Source organism: Trachymyrmex cornetzi, unplaced genomic scaffold (assembly GCF_001594075.2).
Source record: "Trachymyrmex cornetzi isolate Tcor2-1 unplaced genomic scaffold, Tcor1.1 scaffold37, whole genome shotgun sequence".
Classification (NCBI taxonomy): Eukaryota; Metazoa; Arthropoda; class Insecta; order Hymenoptera; family Formicidae; genus Trachymyrmex; species Trachymyrmex cornetzi.
Window position 1 is genome coordinate 739,840 of NW_017298429.1, and position 19,297 is coordinate 759,136.

Genomic DNA, 19,297 nt, shown 5'->3' on the forward strand with positions numbered 1-19,297 from the left:
CTCTTACTTCTTACTCCGTGCATTGTAGACGGGCCTTTAAACACGCAATGAAATTTCCTAACCTTAAAAAATATCAAAACAGTTTTAATACAGTTACCTCTGTATCACGCATCTTTAAATATCATTTTTATATTCACGAGTACATGATATATAATACATACATTTTCTAATTTTCCGTATCAGAGTGAACAGATCTACATATTTATCCTTACGCAGTTCCAATCTTGGCGTGTGACGGATAAATTGTTTGGCTGTTTTTGATCTAATGGGTAAGCCAAGAGATGTAAGTACGGAAGAGGAGATAAATTTAGGTAATTCTGTTCGGATAAATTTAGGTAATTCAATTTTTTGTATGCGTATGTAACAATGTATGTTATACAATAATGTATATCATAATAATTTACATTGAGATTACTAATATTAATTGAATTTTATTAGATACAAATGATGTCTCGCCGCAGAAAAGACACAAGAAACATAAACATAAAAAGCACAAGAAAAAAAAGCTCATGCATGATGACAGCGACGCCTTTGTAGAAATCTCAACCGATGCTGAGAGGAAGAAAAGCTTTCGAATAAAAATGAAAAAAGAAGATGAACGGAGGTATGTCTATTATATGGTGTTTATTTTTTCTTATACTTTTTTTTTGTGCATTGTATTGCAGAAAGCTAAAGGAATTAATCATACATAATTATATCCTTCAGCTAATTTCTGTTAAAAGTTTCAATTTCAAAGTTAAATAAAAAAATATGTGTCATGTCAAGTTTGAATAAGTAATGGTCTTTATCAATATCTTTTGCTAAGAAAAAAAAGGATTTTCATTAATTTGCTTGTAGCAATACATCACGTTTAATTTCATGAATATTCCTGTAATTTCATGAATATTCCTTGTATATATATGTATATATATACATACATACATACATACATAATATACACATGTGCAATAATTTATATTATTTTCTAGTTTGGATAAACGTGAAAAATTATTAAAAACATGTGGTTTGAACTCAGCTGCGATAAGTACTGCACCTTGTCCGAAAGTAGCTGCAAAAAAAAAAATTCCAAAAGGTAACAAAGGTAAAGATAGTGGAACTAGCAGCGAAGAAGAAAGATGGCTTGACGCTATTGAATCTGGTAAACTGGAAGAGGTATTTTTTTCCTCTGTTCTATTTATTGTAGTAAGACAAAAACAATTGTATGACATTTATTATTCCCATATCTTTACATCTGATCATGCTCAATGATAACTAATAAGATAATGAAATAGAGAGAGAGAGAGAGAAAAAAACTTGCGTTTGTATTTTATTCTAGGTCGATGACGAATTAAAAAAAATTAAGCCAAAAGATCCAAAGTTAATGACAGCACGACAAAGAGCAATGTTCGAAAGAAAGACTGATACAGAGCCGAATCCAGGTGTCGAACAACTCATGTCGTTACCTACTGGTTACAAAGAAAAAGTCATGACTGCCGAAGCTATACAAAAGGCTGCTCTAAAGTCTCTGAAACGGAAACAACTTGCTGATGAAAAGAGAGAAAAAGATAAGGTAGTAAATAACAAAAAGCTTTTTTTGATGACAAACAACATTATGTTTAATAATGGGTAAATTGTATGAAATTAAAAATTTTGAATTATTTTTATAGAAAAAGACAATGGAAAGGTTGCTTAAGAAGCAAGAATCTAAAGCATCCAAAGTTATCAGTAAGGGAAGATTATCTAGACGACAAGTACCATTAGTGACGTATCGCTTAACGATTGAAGGAAGTTCTATATCTTTACCTCCCGGTGAAAATTTTCCACTTTCTTCTGCTAAAGAGTATGACAGAATTATTACTATTATCATTTTCTATACTGACATTTAGGACGCAACATTTATGTATCCTTAATTCAATATTTTAGGAAAAATCCGCCAAAACAAATCCTTTGCGGGGTAAAGCAATGTAAAAATCCCAAAAGATATTCATGTTCGAAAACCGGAATACCATTGTGCAGTTTAAAGTGTTACAAAGCCAATCTCCTTTTAACTAGGTGAACTATATGTACATATAATACAAACTTTTTTTCATAAATTCTAGTGTATATATATATATATTTGTGTGTGTGTGTGTGTGTGTGTGTGTACGCGCGCGCGCGCACACATACATTCATACATAGATGCCTTCCAACAAATAATTCAGTACAATACAGTGATCATCTTTGTTTAACATTGGCGAACAAAGATGTAATTGCACTGTGTCACACTGTGTAATGTGTCTTTGGAAAGCATCCGTATATGAGAACATACATACCTGTATGCAGCTTACATAAAATAACTAGTATAAGTCATAAAAGTATTAATTAAATATAGCATATATATATATATGTATTATAAGTCATACAAATTTATATATGTGAATGCTTATACATATAAACCTATCTATCTATTTACATTAACCATCAACTTTTTTATTTTTTGTGAAAAAAGAAACAGAAAAAAACAATCTCTTTCCCCTCTCTCTATTACCAAACTACTAACAATATTTATTAAATGATGTAAATGGAATAAAGCTGTTTATACGAATACATCTGTGAAAAGAGAAGTAAGAGGCAATCTTCCCCGAATTGTACTACTTTGTAGCGTAAGTTTTGCTTTCACCCACTTCCTCAAGTAGGAAGCCGTTCGCGAAGCGTTCACTCGCCGAGTCGGTCGTCGACTTAGATTCATGCAGGAGCGCTCAAACTTATGTTACATGCTCGGTCTCAACAGATATTCTGGGCCACCATGTCGTGCCTTCGTTATTGCATAGTTTTAACGTTTGTTTTTTCTCCAATTTCGACTTTATGTCTTGAAACATTTGGTGAGTGAAATCTTTTACTGTCAATAAATATTTATTTTCTAGTATTGTTCTCTACAAAAGCACACTGTATCGTCTTGAAGAAAAATACAAAAAATTTCTTGGTTCATATGTCATTGCTCCCTTATGCAAGATTGCGTGTTTTTAGCTTAATGAAATTAATATGGTGATCATTAACGATGCATATCGATCAGTTGTGATTAATATTTTTATAAAATTATCCAATATAAAAATGTGCAGTATTTCGTTTATGAAGATTAAACAGTTTTTCATTTCTCATTAAAAGAAAAAATAGATAATTATCATGAATGTGTGCGTCCTTGCTCCGACAAATCATCTTCAAAAAGAACATGCGTCTATCGTTTCTTTATCACGGAATCGCACGTCACAACAAGGTGAGAGACAACATTATAAGTTTTTCTTTTATTATAAAATAATATTAATTGATTTGTAAATTAACATATATTACCGCTGTAATGTACATGCGTGAGAAAGTATTGTAAGCTAAAAAAAACTTTAGGGGCTTGATAAAATAATCTATTAGGTGTTAAATTTAATTCCTGCCTTTTTTCGTTTCCAAAATTGATTTGTTTCAAAGAGAAATACTTTAATCAAAGTATTATTAATAAAGTATTATTAATTAGTAATAAAGTAGAAAATGGAAGAAATTACTTTGATTAAGGTATTCATTCATCTTCCCTTCGAAACAAATTAATTTTAGAGACGAAAAACGGCAGGAATTAAGTTTAACACCTAATAATAACACTCTAAACAAGACAAAATCTAAAATTGTGATATCAGATGTCTTTAAGTCATCTTTTAGATGCAAAAGACGTTTGGCCTGATTTTAGACACTTTGTTGTCTATAGGACGTGATATGTTAATTAAAAATGCGCGCTATAAAAAAAAATGAGAAGAATGGCGTGTGAGAGAGGGGGAGAGAGAAAAAGAGATCCGGTGATATTCCCCGTTATCTCTTTCGAAGTGCATTGTAGGATGCAAATGCAACGGATACTTGCGGTCGCGGATTGGTATGCGGTGTTTTAACGGTTAATCATGATTGTGGCGTTCAGGTAACAGATACCATCTTGAATCGACCAACATCGCTGAACATTGTGCATAATCTGCTGCACGTAATATACGTACACTATAGATACCTACACATACACATCGTATACGCAAACTGTGACTCGGACTCGGCGGAAGCGCGCCACATAATGGCTGATAATACAGGCGTCTTGGCGTAAACTTTGTGTGACGCGCTTATTACACCATTTCTCCGTGCTTCTTTTGTGAAACGTATACTTATCGAGTGAAATCCTTCGATCTTAACATCCCGGTGCCCGTTTCTTTCGATTGTTTTTATTATATAGATAAAACAGTTATTAATCGAGAATAAGAGCCGCTATTCACGAATTTGAAAATAGTGAGTTTCATTTATATGTATATCGAATGTACGGATTTATTATTGATTATTATATACTTTTAATTTTAGTAATTCACACACACATACGTAATCGAGTTTGTCAAGTAACAATTATCCAGATTCACTGATGTTGCATCGATACTACTGATATTTTACTTGTCGGAGAAAATGTGCGATTTAATATTATATATAATATATATGAAAAAGCGCTGACACACATTTCGCTCCCTTCACTCTCCCTTCACGTCTTTCAACACGCATACAACTGTAATATATCGTGAAAATATTATATTAATACAGATATTGCGGGGAAAAAAAAATATTATACATATTGAAAACCTTTGACAAAATTCGCTCTCGACTTATTTATTCGCTGCATTTTTTTAATTTTAAACGCGAAAAAAATATATATTTATATTACGAAACTTTACTCCTATTAATACTGATACGTATCATTAAAATATTATTATTATTGATAAAATTAGCAGTTTCTACGACAAATCTGAGGGAAGCGGCGAAAATATTACCGTGCGATCAATAAGGAGCTTTTTGGCGATTAACGGGAAAAGTCCAGGACCGGCTATACAAGTGAGTATACTCGCTAAAAAAATATATTTATAAAAAATAAACTATAGAAAAAAAAATATTTTTTTCTCTCAATCCCCAATAACACACTTTATCCGGGATACATCCTGAGGATGTCCTTAGGATGTTCAAAGGACATATGGACGTCCTTCGGATATCCTCAGGACGTCCTTTGGAGGTCTGTGTTGTTAGGGAACGTTAGCATTAAATAATATTACTCACGTTTTTCGTAAAGCAAAACTAATTTTGACAAATTGTAAATTACTTTTTAACATATATAGACTGTAGAACAGTAATTGCGATCGAGTTAATCTCGGTATACACGTGCGCGAATAAATGAAAAAAAGATAGAATCGGAATTCATCGTTCAGCGATCTTCCCTTTTTCCGTTTGGACTTTGGTGAGTTCACCACGTGTGTAAAGATAGGAGAGATATAATTATAGAATAATTACTAATAGGATATTGATAAGATCTTTCTATTGTATTAATGATTAAGATTCTTATTACAAAACTTGATATCAGATCGAATACTAATATAATTGTTGTTTGTCGTGTCTCGGAGTTTGCTCCATTATTATATTTATTCCAGAGTTCATTGATTGTTCAATTAAACATTGTATTTTATTACATCAAGAGAGCTTATATTTAACAATAAAATAATTATTTACTTTGAATATAAACCTCCGATGTTGATTCTTTTAAAACGTAGATTAGATTGATGCATATATATTTAACATGGACATATCGCGCGAAGGTAGATTTAAACGGTTTAATCGATTTAACCGTCTACTCTCCGTGTTATTATAAACCTGATTACGGCCATATTCGTTGATATATACTTAAATATTCTGTTTTCTATTCCTGCAGTAGAACTCTCTTCAAGTTTCAAAAGTGTATTTTAGTCCAGTCACAGAAAACAGACTCTTAAAAATTAAACGTTTTTCGCACGCTCGGTTCTTTTCATGACGAGACGAGACGAGCGACAATTATCGATATTGACAATTATATATAGTGATTAAAGACATTTATAACAGAATATACTTTTATGATAGATTTGTCTCGGTGATACGATAGAGGTTCTCGTTTATAACAAGTTGGGAAGTGACGAATTGGCTTTCCATTGGCATGGAATCCGGCAAAAGGATTCCAATTACATGGACGGGGTGCCTATGATAACGCAGTGCCCTATCTTACCCTTCGGTGGCTTTCGTTACAAGATAATTCCCGAGAGCACGGGAACGTACTTTTATCACGCTCATTCAGGTAGATATATATGGATTATCGCAATTTCCTAATATTTTCCTTATCTTTTCAATTTTTAACGAACTTGAATGATTTTATTACGTTGCGATTCTTTTTTCCGGTTTTTTTCTGTTATTTCTGTTTAACCTCTAATCTACTTCAACGTGCGAGCGTCAACGTGAAGCGAGTAAAAGAATTAAATAAATTGGAAGAAAAAAATTGTGCGGATCGCGGATTGTCCTGTCACGAGTTTACACGGTTTACGCTCGAGTCGACTCGCTCGGATTTTGACTCCGACAACTCCGATTCTACGCCATAGAACGAAACGTAATACATCTATCCGCGGCGCTCGCGCATCAAGAGAAGCAAGATCAATAACGAGTTCGCGGTATCCCGAAAGAGCAGGAATCGCCGCGTATCTCGCTGCTTCTTTCGCTGCGCGGATAAAAATTACGTCCTCTTTGAAAATTTATCGAAAATTTGTTCAATCAAAAATGATATACGCGCCGCGAAGCATCTTTCTAATTGGAGAAGAAAAGTATCCATTGTGTGCGCCTTTCGCGCTATCGCGTTTCAAAGGATCTCGACAGGACTCGACATTCTCGACTCGAAACGAAAGACGAAGCTGACGAAGGCGTGCCTCGGTGCCTGCCGAGCCGAACCGAGGCGAGGGCGAGGCGCGATGAGGCGTGGCGAGGCGAGGCACGGCACGAGTTGCGTAAAATCGTAGCGTAGCGGTCGCGCTAACTCCAAACACTCCAAAAAGAAGAGAGAAATATAAGGGACCATTAGTCTCGCAGCAGGGCGACGGGGTGTACGGGTCGTTGGTAGTTCGAGGACTGCGGGACGAGGATCTCAGTCTAGAAAGGACGCTCGTCCTGTCATCAAGGTCGTCGGTTCCATTGACGCGACTCCGACATGCAAGCCTTTCGCCACCTACGCCGGACGAGCTCCTTGTAAATGGCCAGGTATACAGCCTCCTTAGAACATAGCCCGTATCTCCCAGTCCATACCTCCCCACAAACATTCACTGGTTCCAACTCCAGGTAATCCAGGTTTAAGGCCGTGGGATCAAGATTATTGAGTTGGGCGATGCGAATATAATTGCCAATTGCGACGTAGATACAGCATAGATACTTTGGATACGTCAACGACGACCTAAAGAATATTTAACATTTTTATAGGCGCGGCAAGTGGTTGTGCGAGTGAAGCATGGATCTCGCTATTTACTACGCCTCATTAATGCAAATGCTCACGATTGTCCCATTTTATTATCCATCCATGGACATTCGCTTCAAATACTTGCTGCTGATGGCAACCCTGTACAATCGATGATGGGCATGCATGTCGTTTTATTTCCAGGTACGTTTTCAATTCACGGATTGCTCTATCCCACCCTTGTATCCACAGTCTTTCTTTATTAATGCTATACACATTGAATCTAATTAATTTTATACTGCAATGGTTTAAACCTTTTTTGTATTATACAAACATATTTGCATATTATACAAATGTAAATATATTTGTACACGATTTTACATACACACGTCTTTGATACACTTAAGAGAGAGAAAAGAGTGCAAACAGCGAAATTGTACCTTGATTCATTGAATTTGAAATTATTTTTCAATGGAACAGTGAGAGACAAAAAAGAAATCATCTAACGCACGTATATTATGTATATATTGCACGTGCGTAAAGAATACTTATTGCGCTAGATCCTAAGGTATAAAGCAGGCCTACCGTTAGAGCTTTATCGTATAATATTGTCTGACATTAAAGTCTTTTGAAAATGGAATCGAGTAAGATGATTAAGACGTACGTAGGTACATACATAAAAATATCGTCCATTAGGTATATTCAATTACGCGTAAACATTTCGTAATAAAGATTGACTGCAATAAATAAGACGAAGTGACGACTTAATAGCATTCGCATTTAAAAATCAGTGAAACGTACCATTATTTATCATCAAACTTATCAACTAGAATCAAAATCATGTAATGATGATTTTACAAATACGATGGAAGATACTTTGGTGTCTTAAAGCAAGAAACATTTCGTGCATGAGAGGAAGAAATGGATTTCGATCGATCTTTCACACATACTTCAACGTAACTACTCTCGCGATTTACATACCTACTGCACCAAGAAAGACACCGATAATCGGATGGGAGATTCGCAGGAGAGAAGAGAGAGTTGTTTCAGATTCGCACGTACGAAGAAGCACTTTTTTTTTTAAATTGTAGATACAAGGCCTTCGTTAAAATCTCGCAAACGCGCGGATTTAATTTATTCATGGCCAGTGACAAGAATAGATGAACGATGAAGAAGATTGTCGACAATGAACATTTAGAAAAATGAATACTACGAAGCATGGAATATACTCAATAATAGTTAAAGACCAGAATGTCCTGTGCTCGATTTGACTTTAACGCGATTCTGCGCTTGAAACTTTACAAAGCAACAAGGAAGAAAGGAGGAAAGCATATTGATAGTATCAGCAGGATCGACAGCGGTGGTGGCATCGGCAATAGAGAGAGAGAGAGAGGGAAATTCTCCCGCCCCCCTCTCTCTCGCTCTCTCTCTCTCTCAACGGCATTAATAGGCTCGAATAACGATGTGGACGGCGAGAGTGAGAAGTACGAGGCATGGCAGGAAGGCTAACGTTCGCGCAGACTCGGCCGTCTTCGTGCTCCCGCCAGGGTTTCCGCAAAGAGAAATAAAGAAAGGAAGGTAGCGAAGCGCGCGAGGCTCGCGCAAAAATCATTAAAACGCGTGCTTGTTTCGCGGCTACGGCTTACGTCGTGTTGACGTACCGGTCCGTGATTTATTAACAGACGACAACGACAGGAGTACAGGGTACAGAAGGCAACCGCGTCGTCTGCCACTTGGACTGACTTGGACTACACCGCTAAACCGCTCGCTTGTTCACACGCGCGACGTGACATCTCCGAGGAAACTGTCTTCTACGTTGTCGCACCGACACATTATATCTTCCGTCCTGAGGTATCTCTTACATGTACAGCCAACACGGGCTTTGGGACGATTTGACCAGTAGCGAGACGCGCGGCATCGGCATGGAGTGGACCCGCGACAAAACTCTGGAGCTGCTACGTGAGTATCAACAACGACGCGTCCTCTGGGATTGGAACGCCCGAGGCTATCGCGACCGGGCGAAGCGCAAACGAGCTATACAAGAGCTTGCCGAGATTCTCAGCTGCAACACTCTCGAGGTTGAGAAGAAGATCACTAATCTAAAGTGCCAGTATTCTCGGGAAATACACAAGATACAGAACAGTCGCGACGCCGCCACCGGTCCAGACGACGTATACGTCTCCAAGTGGTTCGCCTTCAAAGCCATGCAATTCCTACAATTTGGAACGCGTAAATACAGCAAGCGGAAGAAGGTAGAGGAATACTCATTTCCTAAAATGGCCCAAATCATTTCAAATCTCTCGAGATTTCTAACGATAACGATAAGGGAAATGCGCTCGGTATATTGTTCTTGTTGTGGTTGATTCTTGGTGTTAAATCATATTACGCGCGATAGCGAATAATGAAAATCTATCGGGTTTCTTCTGACTGTTGAGTAGAAATTTCAAGTGTTCTTTTTGTTTCATTTTTACGAAAACATATCTATTATATTACTAAAATATACGATCTCGCAAATAATTTGTCTAATAAGTAATAAAACAAACGATGAAATGGAAAGGTAAACATAAAAGAAAACAAAGAGAAATACAATGGCTCGATTAGAATAAATCAAAACATACAAGGTTGGGCAACGAGCCAGATATAAATACAAAAGACTATTTAATAATAGATTACATACAAACGTTTCAACTCCGATCGAGTCATTTTCAAAATGTTAGAAAACAAATTTAAAATTACAGAATAATAACGTCGGAATATATAAACCTTAACAAATAATGTCTGAATATATAATCGTCATAAATACTGGTAAATTTTTTCCTCCATAAGTGATGTCAAAAATTACATAACCAAATCAGTCCAAATGTAACAAGTTCATCTTTGTAAAAAACAAGATATGATAATTACAATTTTACAAAGATGAATTTGTTACATCTGGACTGATTTGGTTATGCAATTTTAAATTTGTTTTCTAACATTGAAAATGACTCGATCGGAGTTGAAACATTTGTATGTAATCTAATATTATTAAATATTAAGTCTTTTGTATTTATATCTGGCTCGTTGCCCAACCTTGTATGTTTTGATAAAAGAAAATGTTGTGTCGAGTTGACTAGCTAATTTTTTTCTCGTGTAATTTTACAAGATGATTAAAATGACGATTTAAAGTTATCTGCACCATTCAAAAATGTGTCTTAGGAAATAATCTCGGCTGTAATTATGCTTCGCTTAGTTCGTTAAAAAAGATTACATCTCCTATATCTTACAGTCCTATAAGTACGTAGATATATACATGTCGTGATTCGCAAACGATGGTGGCGAACGACGACGAAACTTGGATCCCAACGAGTAACGCGACGCGTCGCTGGTCGAGATAAGCATTTCATTGGCCCGTGGCGACGCGTGGCGATGTGTCCGCTTCCCGAAAATTTGAGTAAAGATGAAGATCCGAAACGTCTCGATCCATGTCCGATCTCTCCCTTCCCCCTCCCCTTCCCCCTTTGAACAATTCGTTTGTCGTTAATTAATATCGTTGAGTCCATGCACGAGAGCGATGACTATACACAAGCGCCAACATTGACCCATTGCATAAGGTCAGATATTTTAAATAATTTTTCCATTTAGTATTTAAATTTAAAAATCATCGTTTTTCAACGAGCATTTTTATAAATACTTTGTACAATTTACGCTGCAATGATATACTTACTATAGTAATAGCGATGCAATTTCCAAGTTTCATGAAAGAAAATCAATACGCGTGAAAGCTTCGACGCAAGTCTTTCTCGGAGATCAGAACGTGAGATTAGGATCGAGTCGTGCGAACGTGATACGATTAAACGCTCGTAATTCGTTTGTATATTAAACAAAATAATTACGAGACTGACAGAAAGAGGAAATCCTTTCTAATTCTGCTCTTATGTCAGAGCGCGGTAAAGTTCCTGATACAACTTGATCCCTTTTCGCAGAAAGTTGAAGAGGAACCGAAACTACAAGAAGAATATATTGTGAGCAACATCGATCCAGAAAGTATTACATTCATGGATTGCAACGAGGAGACAAACGGCTCTGGTACTGGTTCCTTCAACGCCTCGCTCAGTGAGGACGCCGAAGAGTCCTCGTCGTCCAGTATGAAAGCAATGGAGTTGTACAATGGTTCTTTGCCGAGCCAGAACGGTCTTGATGAGTCCGAACAGATGAAACTCGAGCTTCGCCCACCGGACGAGAAAAAACGAAAAAAGACCAAGGAAGAGTTTGCCAAGTTTGGCGAGAGTATTGCTGTGCAGCTCGCCGAGATCCCCGACTCTTACTCGAGATCGGTCGCCAAACTCAGGATCAACCAGATTCTCTTCGAAGCGGAGATCGGGATCTATGCGCAAACGCGTCGCTAATGAGCAAGTTCGCTAGTATCAGCACAAATCAATGTGGAATAATTAACATGGAAAATATTGCGATTCGCATTCATGGCGCATCATCGCTATCGATCTCAATTTACGATGCTGATTCGTTCGAACTTTTCCTATAACAGGCTCTAACGAGCTGTAATTCACTTTTAACCGAGATTTTAGAACGACTATAATAGGACTGTGACAAAAGAAAGACTCGCCGCAAATAAAACAATGAAAATTATTCGACAGAAGAAACTATTCTATCCATTATCCATCGACCGAGCATGCGTTTTGAATAGAGTACCGCAATGAAATAAATATTCATACAGCTTCCATTTGTTTTATTTATAACACGTTTAATTTTTGGACAAATAAAACAATTTAAATTATTACGATTTAGAGAATTAGACGATTTCGGTATATAAGTGTGCAATATTAAAACGAATGCCAGCATGGCATGATGATCGCCGTCCGCGTCTTTTTACAAGCCGGATGCTTCTAAAGACTGAATCGATGATCAAGACTGTATAATAGACAATTTTTCCAAGTGATTAAATGAATTTGTCGATATCAAATACTGATTGTTTATTTTCCAAGCTAAGCAACATCAGTGTTTATTATATTTATGTTTATTTTCGCGTTCCACAGAAAAACTATCAATATAAAAAATGTCGATATATTATATTTTTTCCCCGTTTATATTATTCTTATTTAAACAATTTGACTGTTGCATTGTTTGTTGATTAATTTAACTTTCTAGCTTTATTTTTTACATGATTTTGAACGTAGCAAAAGAATGCAAAAAGAATACATGTAATCCAGCAGGATAAGAATCTCTTCCTTTTTGAAAAACTGTCGGTTACAATGAGATATGAATGAGTACGAGATATTTTTTGTTTGCAATCACCACCAGGATAATATTACATATGAATGCATGTTACACACGCGCGCGCGCGCGCGAGAGAGAGAGAGAGAGAGAGAGAGAGAATCACACTAGTTTAATTTCCTAAAGCGCAATACTTAATCATCGATAACTCGATGTAGATCAGTAAATATAGTTAGGGCCTTGGCAGAATGGCTGACTGATAATCTTAAGACAATATTTTATGACCTAAGTCTTTTGTCTTTAGAAACGCACAATAACTGTGATTCAAGTCCAAGGTGTGACACTTCGTATGTATATGTATACACCTTTAAGACTTGAGTCACAAGACAGTTATTGTGCGTTACTAAAGACAAAAGACTTAGGTTATAAGACGTTGTCTTCAGAGATGGGCATTATTTGAAATAGATGCATTTAAAATGGAAATACAAAATGCAAAATGCTCATTTTATATTTTGTATTTAAAATATATTTTTTCAAAAACTACTTTACGTTTCCATTTAAATGATATTCAATGCCCATTTTCTATTTGAAATACAATTAAAAAATATTTAGATTGGCATTAATAGTTATCTGCTTTAAGATATCTTTAAGAGTTCTTTAAGAAAAATCTTCAAAATATTTCACAAAGAACAGGGAAAGATATCTCAAAATTGTCTTATACATCGATTTTATCCATAGGTCTGTTTTTTATTGTTGCACTTTCTGAACTGGTACACACAGTGCAATAAGATGAAGTGAAATAAACGTATATTTATTTCACTTCAACTTATTGCACCGGTTCAGAGTGCAGCAATAAAAAACAGACCTCATTTATTCAGCAATATTTAGAAATTAATGTCTCCTTAACTATTGCGAAAATTGCAAAATGGTAGATGACCTTTCGACTCAGTTTTTTTTATTAACTATAGCACTGTATGATTAGTGGGCGTTATTTCAGTTACACCCTGTATAAATCTTTTGTTTATATATATTATATTTAAAAAATGCATATTTTATTAAATTAATATAAATGTAAGTTAAACATGCAAAATAAATGTAAGAATATTTAAAAAACCGTTTTTAAAAATCCATTTTTAAAAAACCATTTGGAAAAAGCACTTAAAAAATGTCTGTTTTCGATTTTCTATTTTAAATAGGTGTCTAAAACCCATTTTGTAGTTTATATTTCCAAATAGAAAGATTACAGCAATTTTACATTTTCTATTTCAAATAGATTCGAGCAGCCATTTTGTCCATCTCTGGTTGTCTTATATTTCTCATAAGATTATAAGTCAACCAATCTGCTAAGATCCTTTACTCTTTCTTAGAGCACTAAGATTTTAAGTGTCTAGAATAACAGAGTCGATTTAATAGCGGAATAACAATTACAAATTTGTATTAACTTGTAACACGATATATGATTTCCCTCTTCGATACAATCGTCAGTCTTACATCAATAGAGAAGTGAATTATTATACTAGTGAATTAAACATACATTGTAATATTTATATCGATTTAATCGTGTCGACGTTCTATTATTTAAAGAATATACATAAAGTCTCAGTATTCAGCGCAAAAAACATGTCCCCATTAATCTTGAAATGTTTGCCTGAAGCAAATGAAAATAAATGCACACGTAGCATTTATTGGTTAATATTTTTCAAAAATTAATATTGTGGCAGAAATATTAATAAGGAGCACAAATAAGTTGTTAACATTTGAATATCAGTTCTAAAAAGTAGAAAATAAAAAACTATAAGCCAAATAATCTACAATTTCAAAATAATTCATCAATATATAAATTCAGTGATTGTTGTTTGATCATTAATTGATTTAAGCATTCTTCATCCTTAGCGAAATTTTAGTTAAATATATGTCGATACGATCAAGCCTATATTTTTCTTTAAAAATAAACTTCCATAGTCTTCGCAATTATTTCAATATATTTTTAGAATAAACTTTATATTATATACATCTATATGTATGTGTGTGTGTACATAAATATGTATATATATGTTGAGATTTGTACATTTTTGTTCAATAAAAACTGTAATTGTATATATTAATGTTATTGTCACGTGATGATGTGATTCCTATGATTTAAACTCGCTTTAATAGCTTCATTTTGATAGACTTTTATAAAATTCAATAAAATTTTATGGAAAAATTGATTATTTTTTATGAAATATTAATAAAGCTAGTTGTTCCACCTTTCGGTAAACTTTAGCTCACTGTCTTACTTTCTTATGTTCTTATTCTTTTACCTTTTTGTTTATTCAGTAGATAAATTATCACATAGTTTATTCGAAAGAACCAACATGTGAAATAAGACGCAGAGAATTGTATAAATTATTTAATGATTTACTTAAATATTGAATTTGTTTTCAGGCGAGAGACTCGATGGTATTCTAATGGCTGAACAGGCAATCGGCAAGTACGCCTTCGATATTCAGGGTCTTCGGGAATGTCGCAATTTACATCAAGAAGCATATATTTTTTACGAAAATGCCGCTCTTGATTCATACACGATAAGGACTACAACCGATAATAACTTTGACGAACAGTCATTTAAAATCGCAGAAAATGGCCATCACTGTCATAGAATATTAAAAAATGTCATTTGTTCTTTGGATTTGAAGAATGCAAAATTATCGCAATTGAAGGAAAAAGCAGATGAAACGATCTATGTACCCTTCGACGCAAACACTTTCTCATTTTTTACAGATGAAATGACAGACAATTCCTACAATTTTTATATATCGAGATATTATCCAGCGTACTTAAGTAAGAAAATTCGTTTATCATTTATCATTGAAAATTACTTTTAATCATTGAAAAACATTTTTATTCACCAAAAATGAAACGGTTACTCATTTAATGATACGATACTTCAGATTATCAAGTGCAAAAAGAGGGATAAAACTCATAAAACTAAGAAGAATTAAGAAATATAATCATATAGGTGTCAATTGTATCACGCATACTTAATTGAAACATATTTGTTTTCTACAGTATAAAGCTATAATAATATTTTTGTCATTATTATATATCAAGGAAAAATTTCAGGCTTGCAAAAAGGCGCGATAAGGATACCGCAGATTAATGGCATGTCTTTCAAATATCCGCCATCTCCGATACTATCGCAACCAGAAAATACCTTGGAAAAATCGGTTTGTTCTCTTGACAAACGCTCTAAGGAATGTGCCGATACACTGTTATTTTGCGAGTGTTTGCAATTACTCCAAGTTCCACCTCGAAAAACAATTGAAATTATATTAATAAACAAAGGTAATTACCGCGGATAAACTCAATCCTTGAGGTAGTTGATGTTTTTTTATTTGAATAAAAGAATATAATGTGCCGTAACAAAATACGTATCCGGTAAATGTAAAATAAAAAAATTTTATAAAATTACCAGTTTCAAAAATTAGTAAAACTAGTATATATAGAAATCGTATCTTTCTCAGGTTTTGGAGGCAATGCATCCTATACGTTTCATTTACATGGTTACAATGCCAGTATTGTTGCCCGAGAAAGTTTTGAGCAACCTCTTACCAAAGATGATATTATATCTTTGGATCTTAATGGAAAAATACATCGAAATCTTGTGAATCCGGTGCAAAAAGATACTTTTGTCGTACCGAATAGAGGATATACCATTCTTCGTTTTTACACCGACAATTTAGGTAAAAATATTTTGTTAAATATTTATCGCGGGGGGGGGGGAGTGCGTGCGTGTGTGCGTGTCTATTCTATCTATAGTTTATAGTAAATTTGATTTAACCGTGACTGCTTATCAGGATATTGGCTGTGGGAAGCGAGAAGTACTGCTGTATATCCTCCATTACTCGGGCCTGGATTGCAATTCTTAATGAGAGTAGGTCTTCAGCGAAACTTGCCGCTTGTACCGATCAACTTTCCTAGTTGCGGCAATAACAAAGGCATAGATTTGATTTTTGAGAGCTGAATATCTTTAATGTATAAGTTTGTGCACGTGTTAATGTGTGTGTATGTGTGTATGTAAATATTTATATATACATATATAATAATGTTTATGCAACAGTATACATACATGACACGATATCTCGAGTATTGTTAAGTCATAATAGTCATTATTATACCGAATAATGTATTATACCCTATTTATTATGCACAGAATAATGTCAAGTTAATATCAATTTTTATCAATCAATGCAAATATTTTATTATAATTATCATTTTGCTCTGCGTACATGTTAATCTAGGTAGCAAAAAGGAGTTTATAATAAAATTTTTCAAAGTTTTGAGCCTTTATTTATATACCATCTTTAGCTCAAATCATGTACTCACAGTATAAGAATATACAGTAGAATCAAACAGCATTGGCATCCTTGATTTTTTTCGGCATCGACTGTGAATACGGGCTTATAATTACGGGATTCCGATGATATCGGTTTGTCCGATATTTTCATCAGAATCCGAACAAATAGAGAAGTTCGGATATTATAAACGTTCTGGAAAAATGACAGTGGTATGATCTCTTCTGAAAATCTGGCAGAAACAAGGTCATAGAGTGCTACTTTTTACTCAGGGAAGACAGGTAAATATGATCTTTTTTTGAATATATAAAATATATGTTCACAAAAAGTTTTATGTTTAAATAAATTGTTTATATTCGCCCAATTTTTAAAAATATTATGGAATACTTTTGAGAGATATTTATAAATAAATATTATATAATATTTTAAATTTTTTTTACAAAAATACTCAGGCCCGTATTCAGAATACGTTTTTATCGATAAAAGCGCACTTTTATCTCTGAAATTCTATAATATACGTGACGTAAAGTATAGTATGTTAGCGTGCTAACATCGTTGTAAGCGCGTTCTGAATACGGACCTCAGTTTTGTGTTTTTCGAATTATTCAAATTACTTATTAGAATTATTATATTAGACATGTTATTATATAACTGATTAGCCAAATAAACTATATTTTCCATGCTTATTTTTCTTTGTACACAGATGATGCACATTTTTGAGTCTCTTTTGCAACGTGAAAAGTGTACTTCCTTGAGAATGGATGGAACAACAGCAATGTTTCAACGGCAGCAAACGATTCAAAAATTTAACAATGTACATGTTAATTATTTGAAAAATTATGGTAAAAATAACCTCCTTGAAAAATTAATTCTTTATGGAAAGAATCAAGATGGTCTCTCGCACATTCTAATGACGTTGTGTATTTTTAATACGTATTAAGGGGATGCTAAACCGATTACCCAACTCGATCAAGATCGATAATACAGACTTTTTAAATTCCAAATTCGATAATAGTGGTGACATCTTTGATTTAGTTTTTACATTATATTATATAATATATGTTCATTCTGTCTTAAGCTGGAGACACAGGCAACAGGGAATAACGAGCCGTCCAATCAGAGCTCCGGGATATAATATCGAACTTATACCCCAAAGCTCTGATTAGACGGCTCGTTATTCCCTGTTGCCTGTGTCTATTGTGTTTCCAGCTTTACTCAACGTATACATCTGTTCTTATCTAACATATGCCAGCACCATCTATCGCAAGACCGCGCAACTATTTCTACACGGAATTTCGGTTTTGTTGACAGTCCCAGTCTTTATAAAGCACTTGTATACACGTATTTCCTATTCGGTGAAAATATTTCTTTTCTAGACTTTCAATCTTAGTTCTACAAACTCGGTATCGTTCGTTTCGGGTGACACCCAGTTGGACACGGCTCAATTGGACACGAGCCACTCACAGCGCTTGAGACTACAAAGCTCCTAAGCACCGATCGCTGTGATTGGTGGTGTCCAATCGAGCCGTGATCAATCGGGATCACCCCATTCGTTTCAATAATGTGACCTCAGCTGTACGCTTATTTTCAAGATATGGACTCTAAACTCTTATATCAAGCAAATATATATCTGAGGTGACAGCTGTACGAGCCAAAAGTAAGTGAATTTTTAACGAATTTTAAACTTTTTTTCGATTTTCTCATGAAATCTAGTGCAGCTTAGGTCCTGTTTGTGCATACTTTAATTTAATAGCGTTTTCGATTGGGCAAAAGTTAGTGCGCACCAGTGCGCACTCAGTTCACACCAACACTGGACGAGTTCCATGGGTTGCACTGAATAGTGCAAGTTCAAAAGAATACGCCAAGATTTTCAGTGCTAAAGCTGAAACTCATTTTTGTTCACTTTGAAGCAATGTTCAACAAAATGTTACAAAACTACAGTAAAAGATATTAAGAGTAGGGACAAGACCCCGTTTTCAATTCAACTGCGCAGATTTGCTTGTCCCTATGTATATCCTTAACTGTGATAAAACGTGCACTGAACTGGCACCGTCAAAATATCTCGTGCCACTTAGTGCGCACTGAGTTCGCACTACGCGAGTGTCGTGCGATCAAATGAACACGTGACACTAGCCAAGTGCTCATTGGCACTGCCAATCGAACACGCTCTTGACACTGAGTGCAGCCAGTGCACCCCAATCGAAAACGCTATAAGTAATAATACTTTTGCAATCTGTACATTCAATACAAATATTTTTCACCGAATGGAAATGTAGTAAAACAGGAGGCTTTAGTATCGCCTTAAGGGGATGCTGGAGTCTTCTTTTTTACCGATAAAGCAAACGTTTATGTTAAATGCAATATTCTACGAATTAGAGTTGCACAGAATAAAAATTCCTTGTCCACGATTGAAATATCCGTGCTAATGTACCTGCTCCAGGGGGGCTATTCTGTACACGCTTACCGACAACTGTCGGTGTCGTTAGTAGCGTCGGTCGACGAA

At 34.9% G+C, this 19,297-nt stretch overlaps 3 protein-coding genes across 5 annotated transcripts; all 3 read left to right on the forward strand.

Moving 5' to 3' along the window:
• The first annotated feature begins 113 nt into the window (after nucleotides 1-113).
• On the forward strand, nucleotides 114-2,327 carry LOC108763577 (INO80 complex subunit B). 3 transcript variants are annotated; one of them, XM_018511325.1, is made up of 6 exons: nucleotides 114-335; nucleotides 439-604; nucleotides 969-1,152; nucleotides 1,316-1,549; nucleotides 1,647-1,819; nucleotides 1,903-2,327. In XM_018511325.1, exons 1-6 carry the CDS (start codon nucleotides 266-268, stop codon nucleotides 2,033-2,035), a joined length of 960 nt encoding a protein of 319 aa, XP_018366827.1. In that variant the 5' UTR covers nucleotides 114-265; the 3' UTR covers nucleotides 2,036-2,327. The 3 variants fall into 3 exon arrangements, with proteins under 3 accessions (XP_018366827.1, XP_018366829.1, XP_018366828.1); XM_018511327.1 differs by having other exon boundaries at nucleotides 114-283; XM_018511326.1 differs by having other exon boundaries at nucleotides 114-311; nucleotides 1,903-2,325.
• Nucleotides 2,328-2,705: 378 nt separating this feature from the next.
• Nucleotides 2,706-16,463, forward strand: LOC108763605 (laccase-4). The gene is given in 11 exon segments (XM_018511374.1): nucleotides 2,706-2,730; nucleotides 2,733-2,840; nucleotides 3,124-3,232; nucleotides 4,749-4,851; nucleotides 5,902-6,112; nucleotides 6,884-7,059; nucleotides 7,276-7,453; nucleotides 14,885-15,280; nucleotides 15,563-15,784; nucleotides 15,964-16,182; nucleotides 16,297-16,463. Coding segments are annotated over 11 exon segments (1,914 nt in total).
• LOC108763606 (uncharacterized) lies at nucleotides 8,771-12,228 on the forward strand. The gene is made up of 2 exons (XM_018511376.1): nucleotides 8,771-9,501; nucleotides 11,212-12,228. The coding sequence occupies exons 1-2, from the start codon at nucleotides 9,112-9,114 to the stop codon at nucleotides 11,632-11,634; spliced, it is 813 nt and encodes a 270-aa protein (XP_018366878.1). The 5' UTR covers nucleotides 8,771-9,111; the 3' UTR covers nucleotides 11,635-12,228.
• Nucleotides 16,464-19,297: the final 2,834 nt, after the last annotated feature.

What these genes read in the sequence shown, in the direction of transcription:
- LOC108763577 (XM_018511325.1), top strand. Translation starts at nt 266, where the DNA reads ATGGGTAAGCCAAGAGATGTAAGTACGGAAGAGGAGATAAATTTAGGT. An exon ending in AATCTGGTAAACTGGAAGAG is followed by an intron (nt 1,153 to 1,315) that starts GTATTTTTTTCC and finishes ATTTTATTCTAG; the next exon opens with GTCGATGACGAATTAAAAAA. An exon ending in AAAAGAGAGAAAAAGATAAG is followed by an intron (nt 1,550 to 1,646) that starts GTAGTAAATAAC and finishes TTATTTTTATAG; the next exon opens with AAAAAGACAATGGAAAGGTT.
- LOC108763606 (XM_018511376.1), top strand. Translation starts at nt 9,112, where the DNA reads ATGTACAGCCAACACGGGCTTTGGGACGATTTGACCAGTAGCGAGACG. An exon ending in AATACAGCAAGCGGAAGAAG is followed by an intron (nt 9,502 to 11,211) that starts GTAGAGGAATAC and finishes CCCTTTTCGCAG; the next exon opens with AAAGTTGAAGAGGAACCGAA.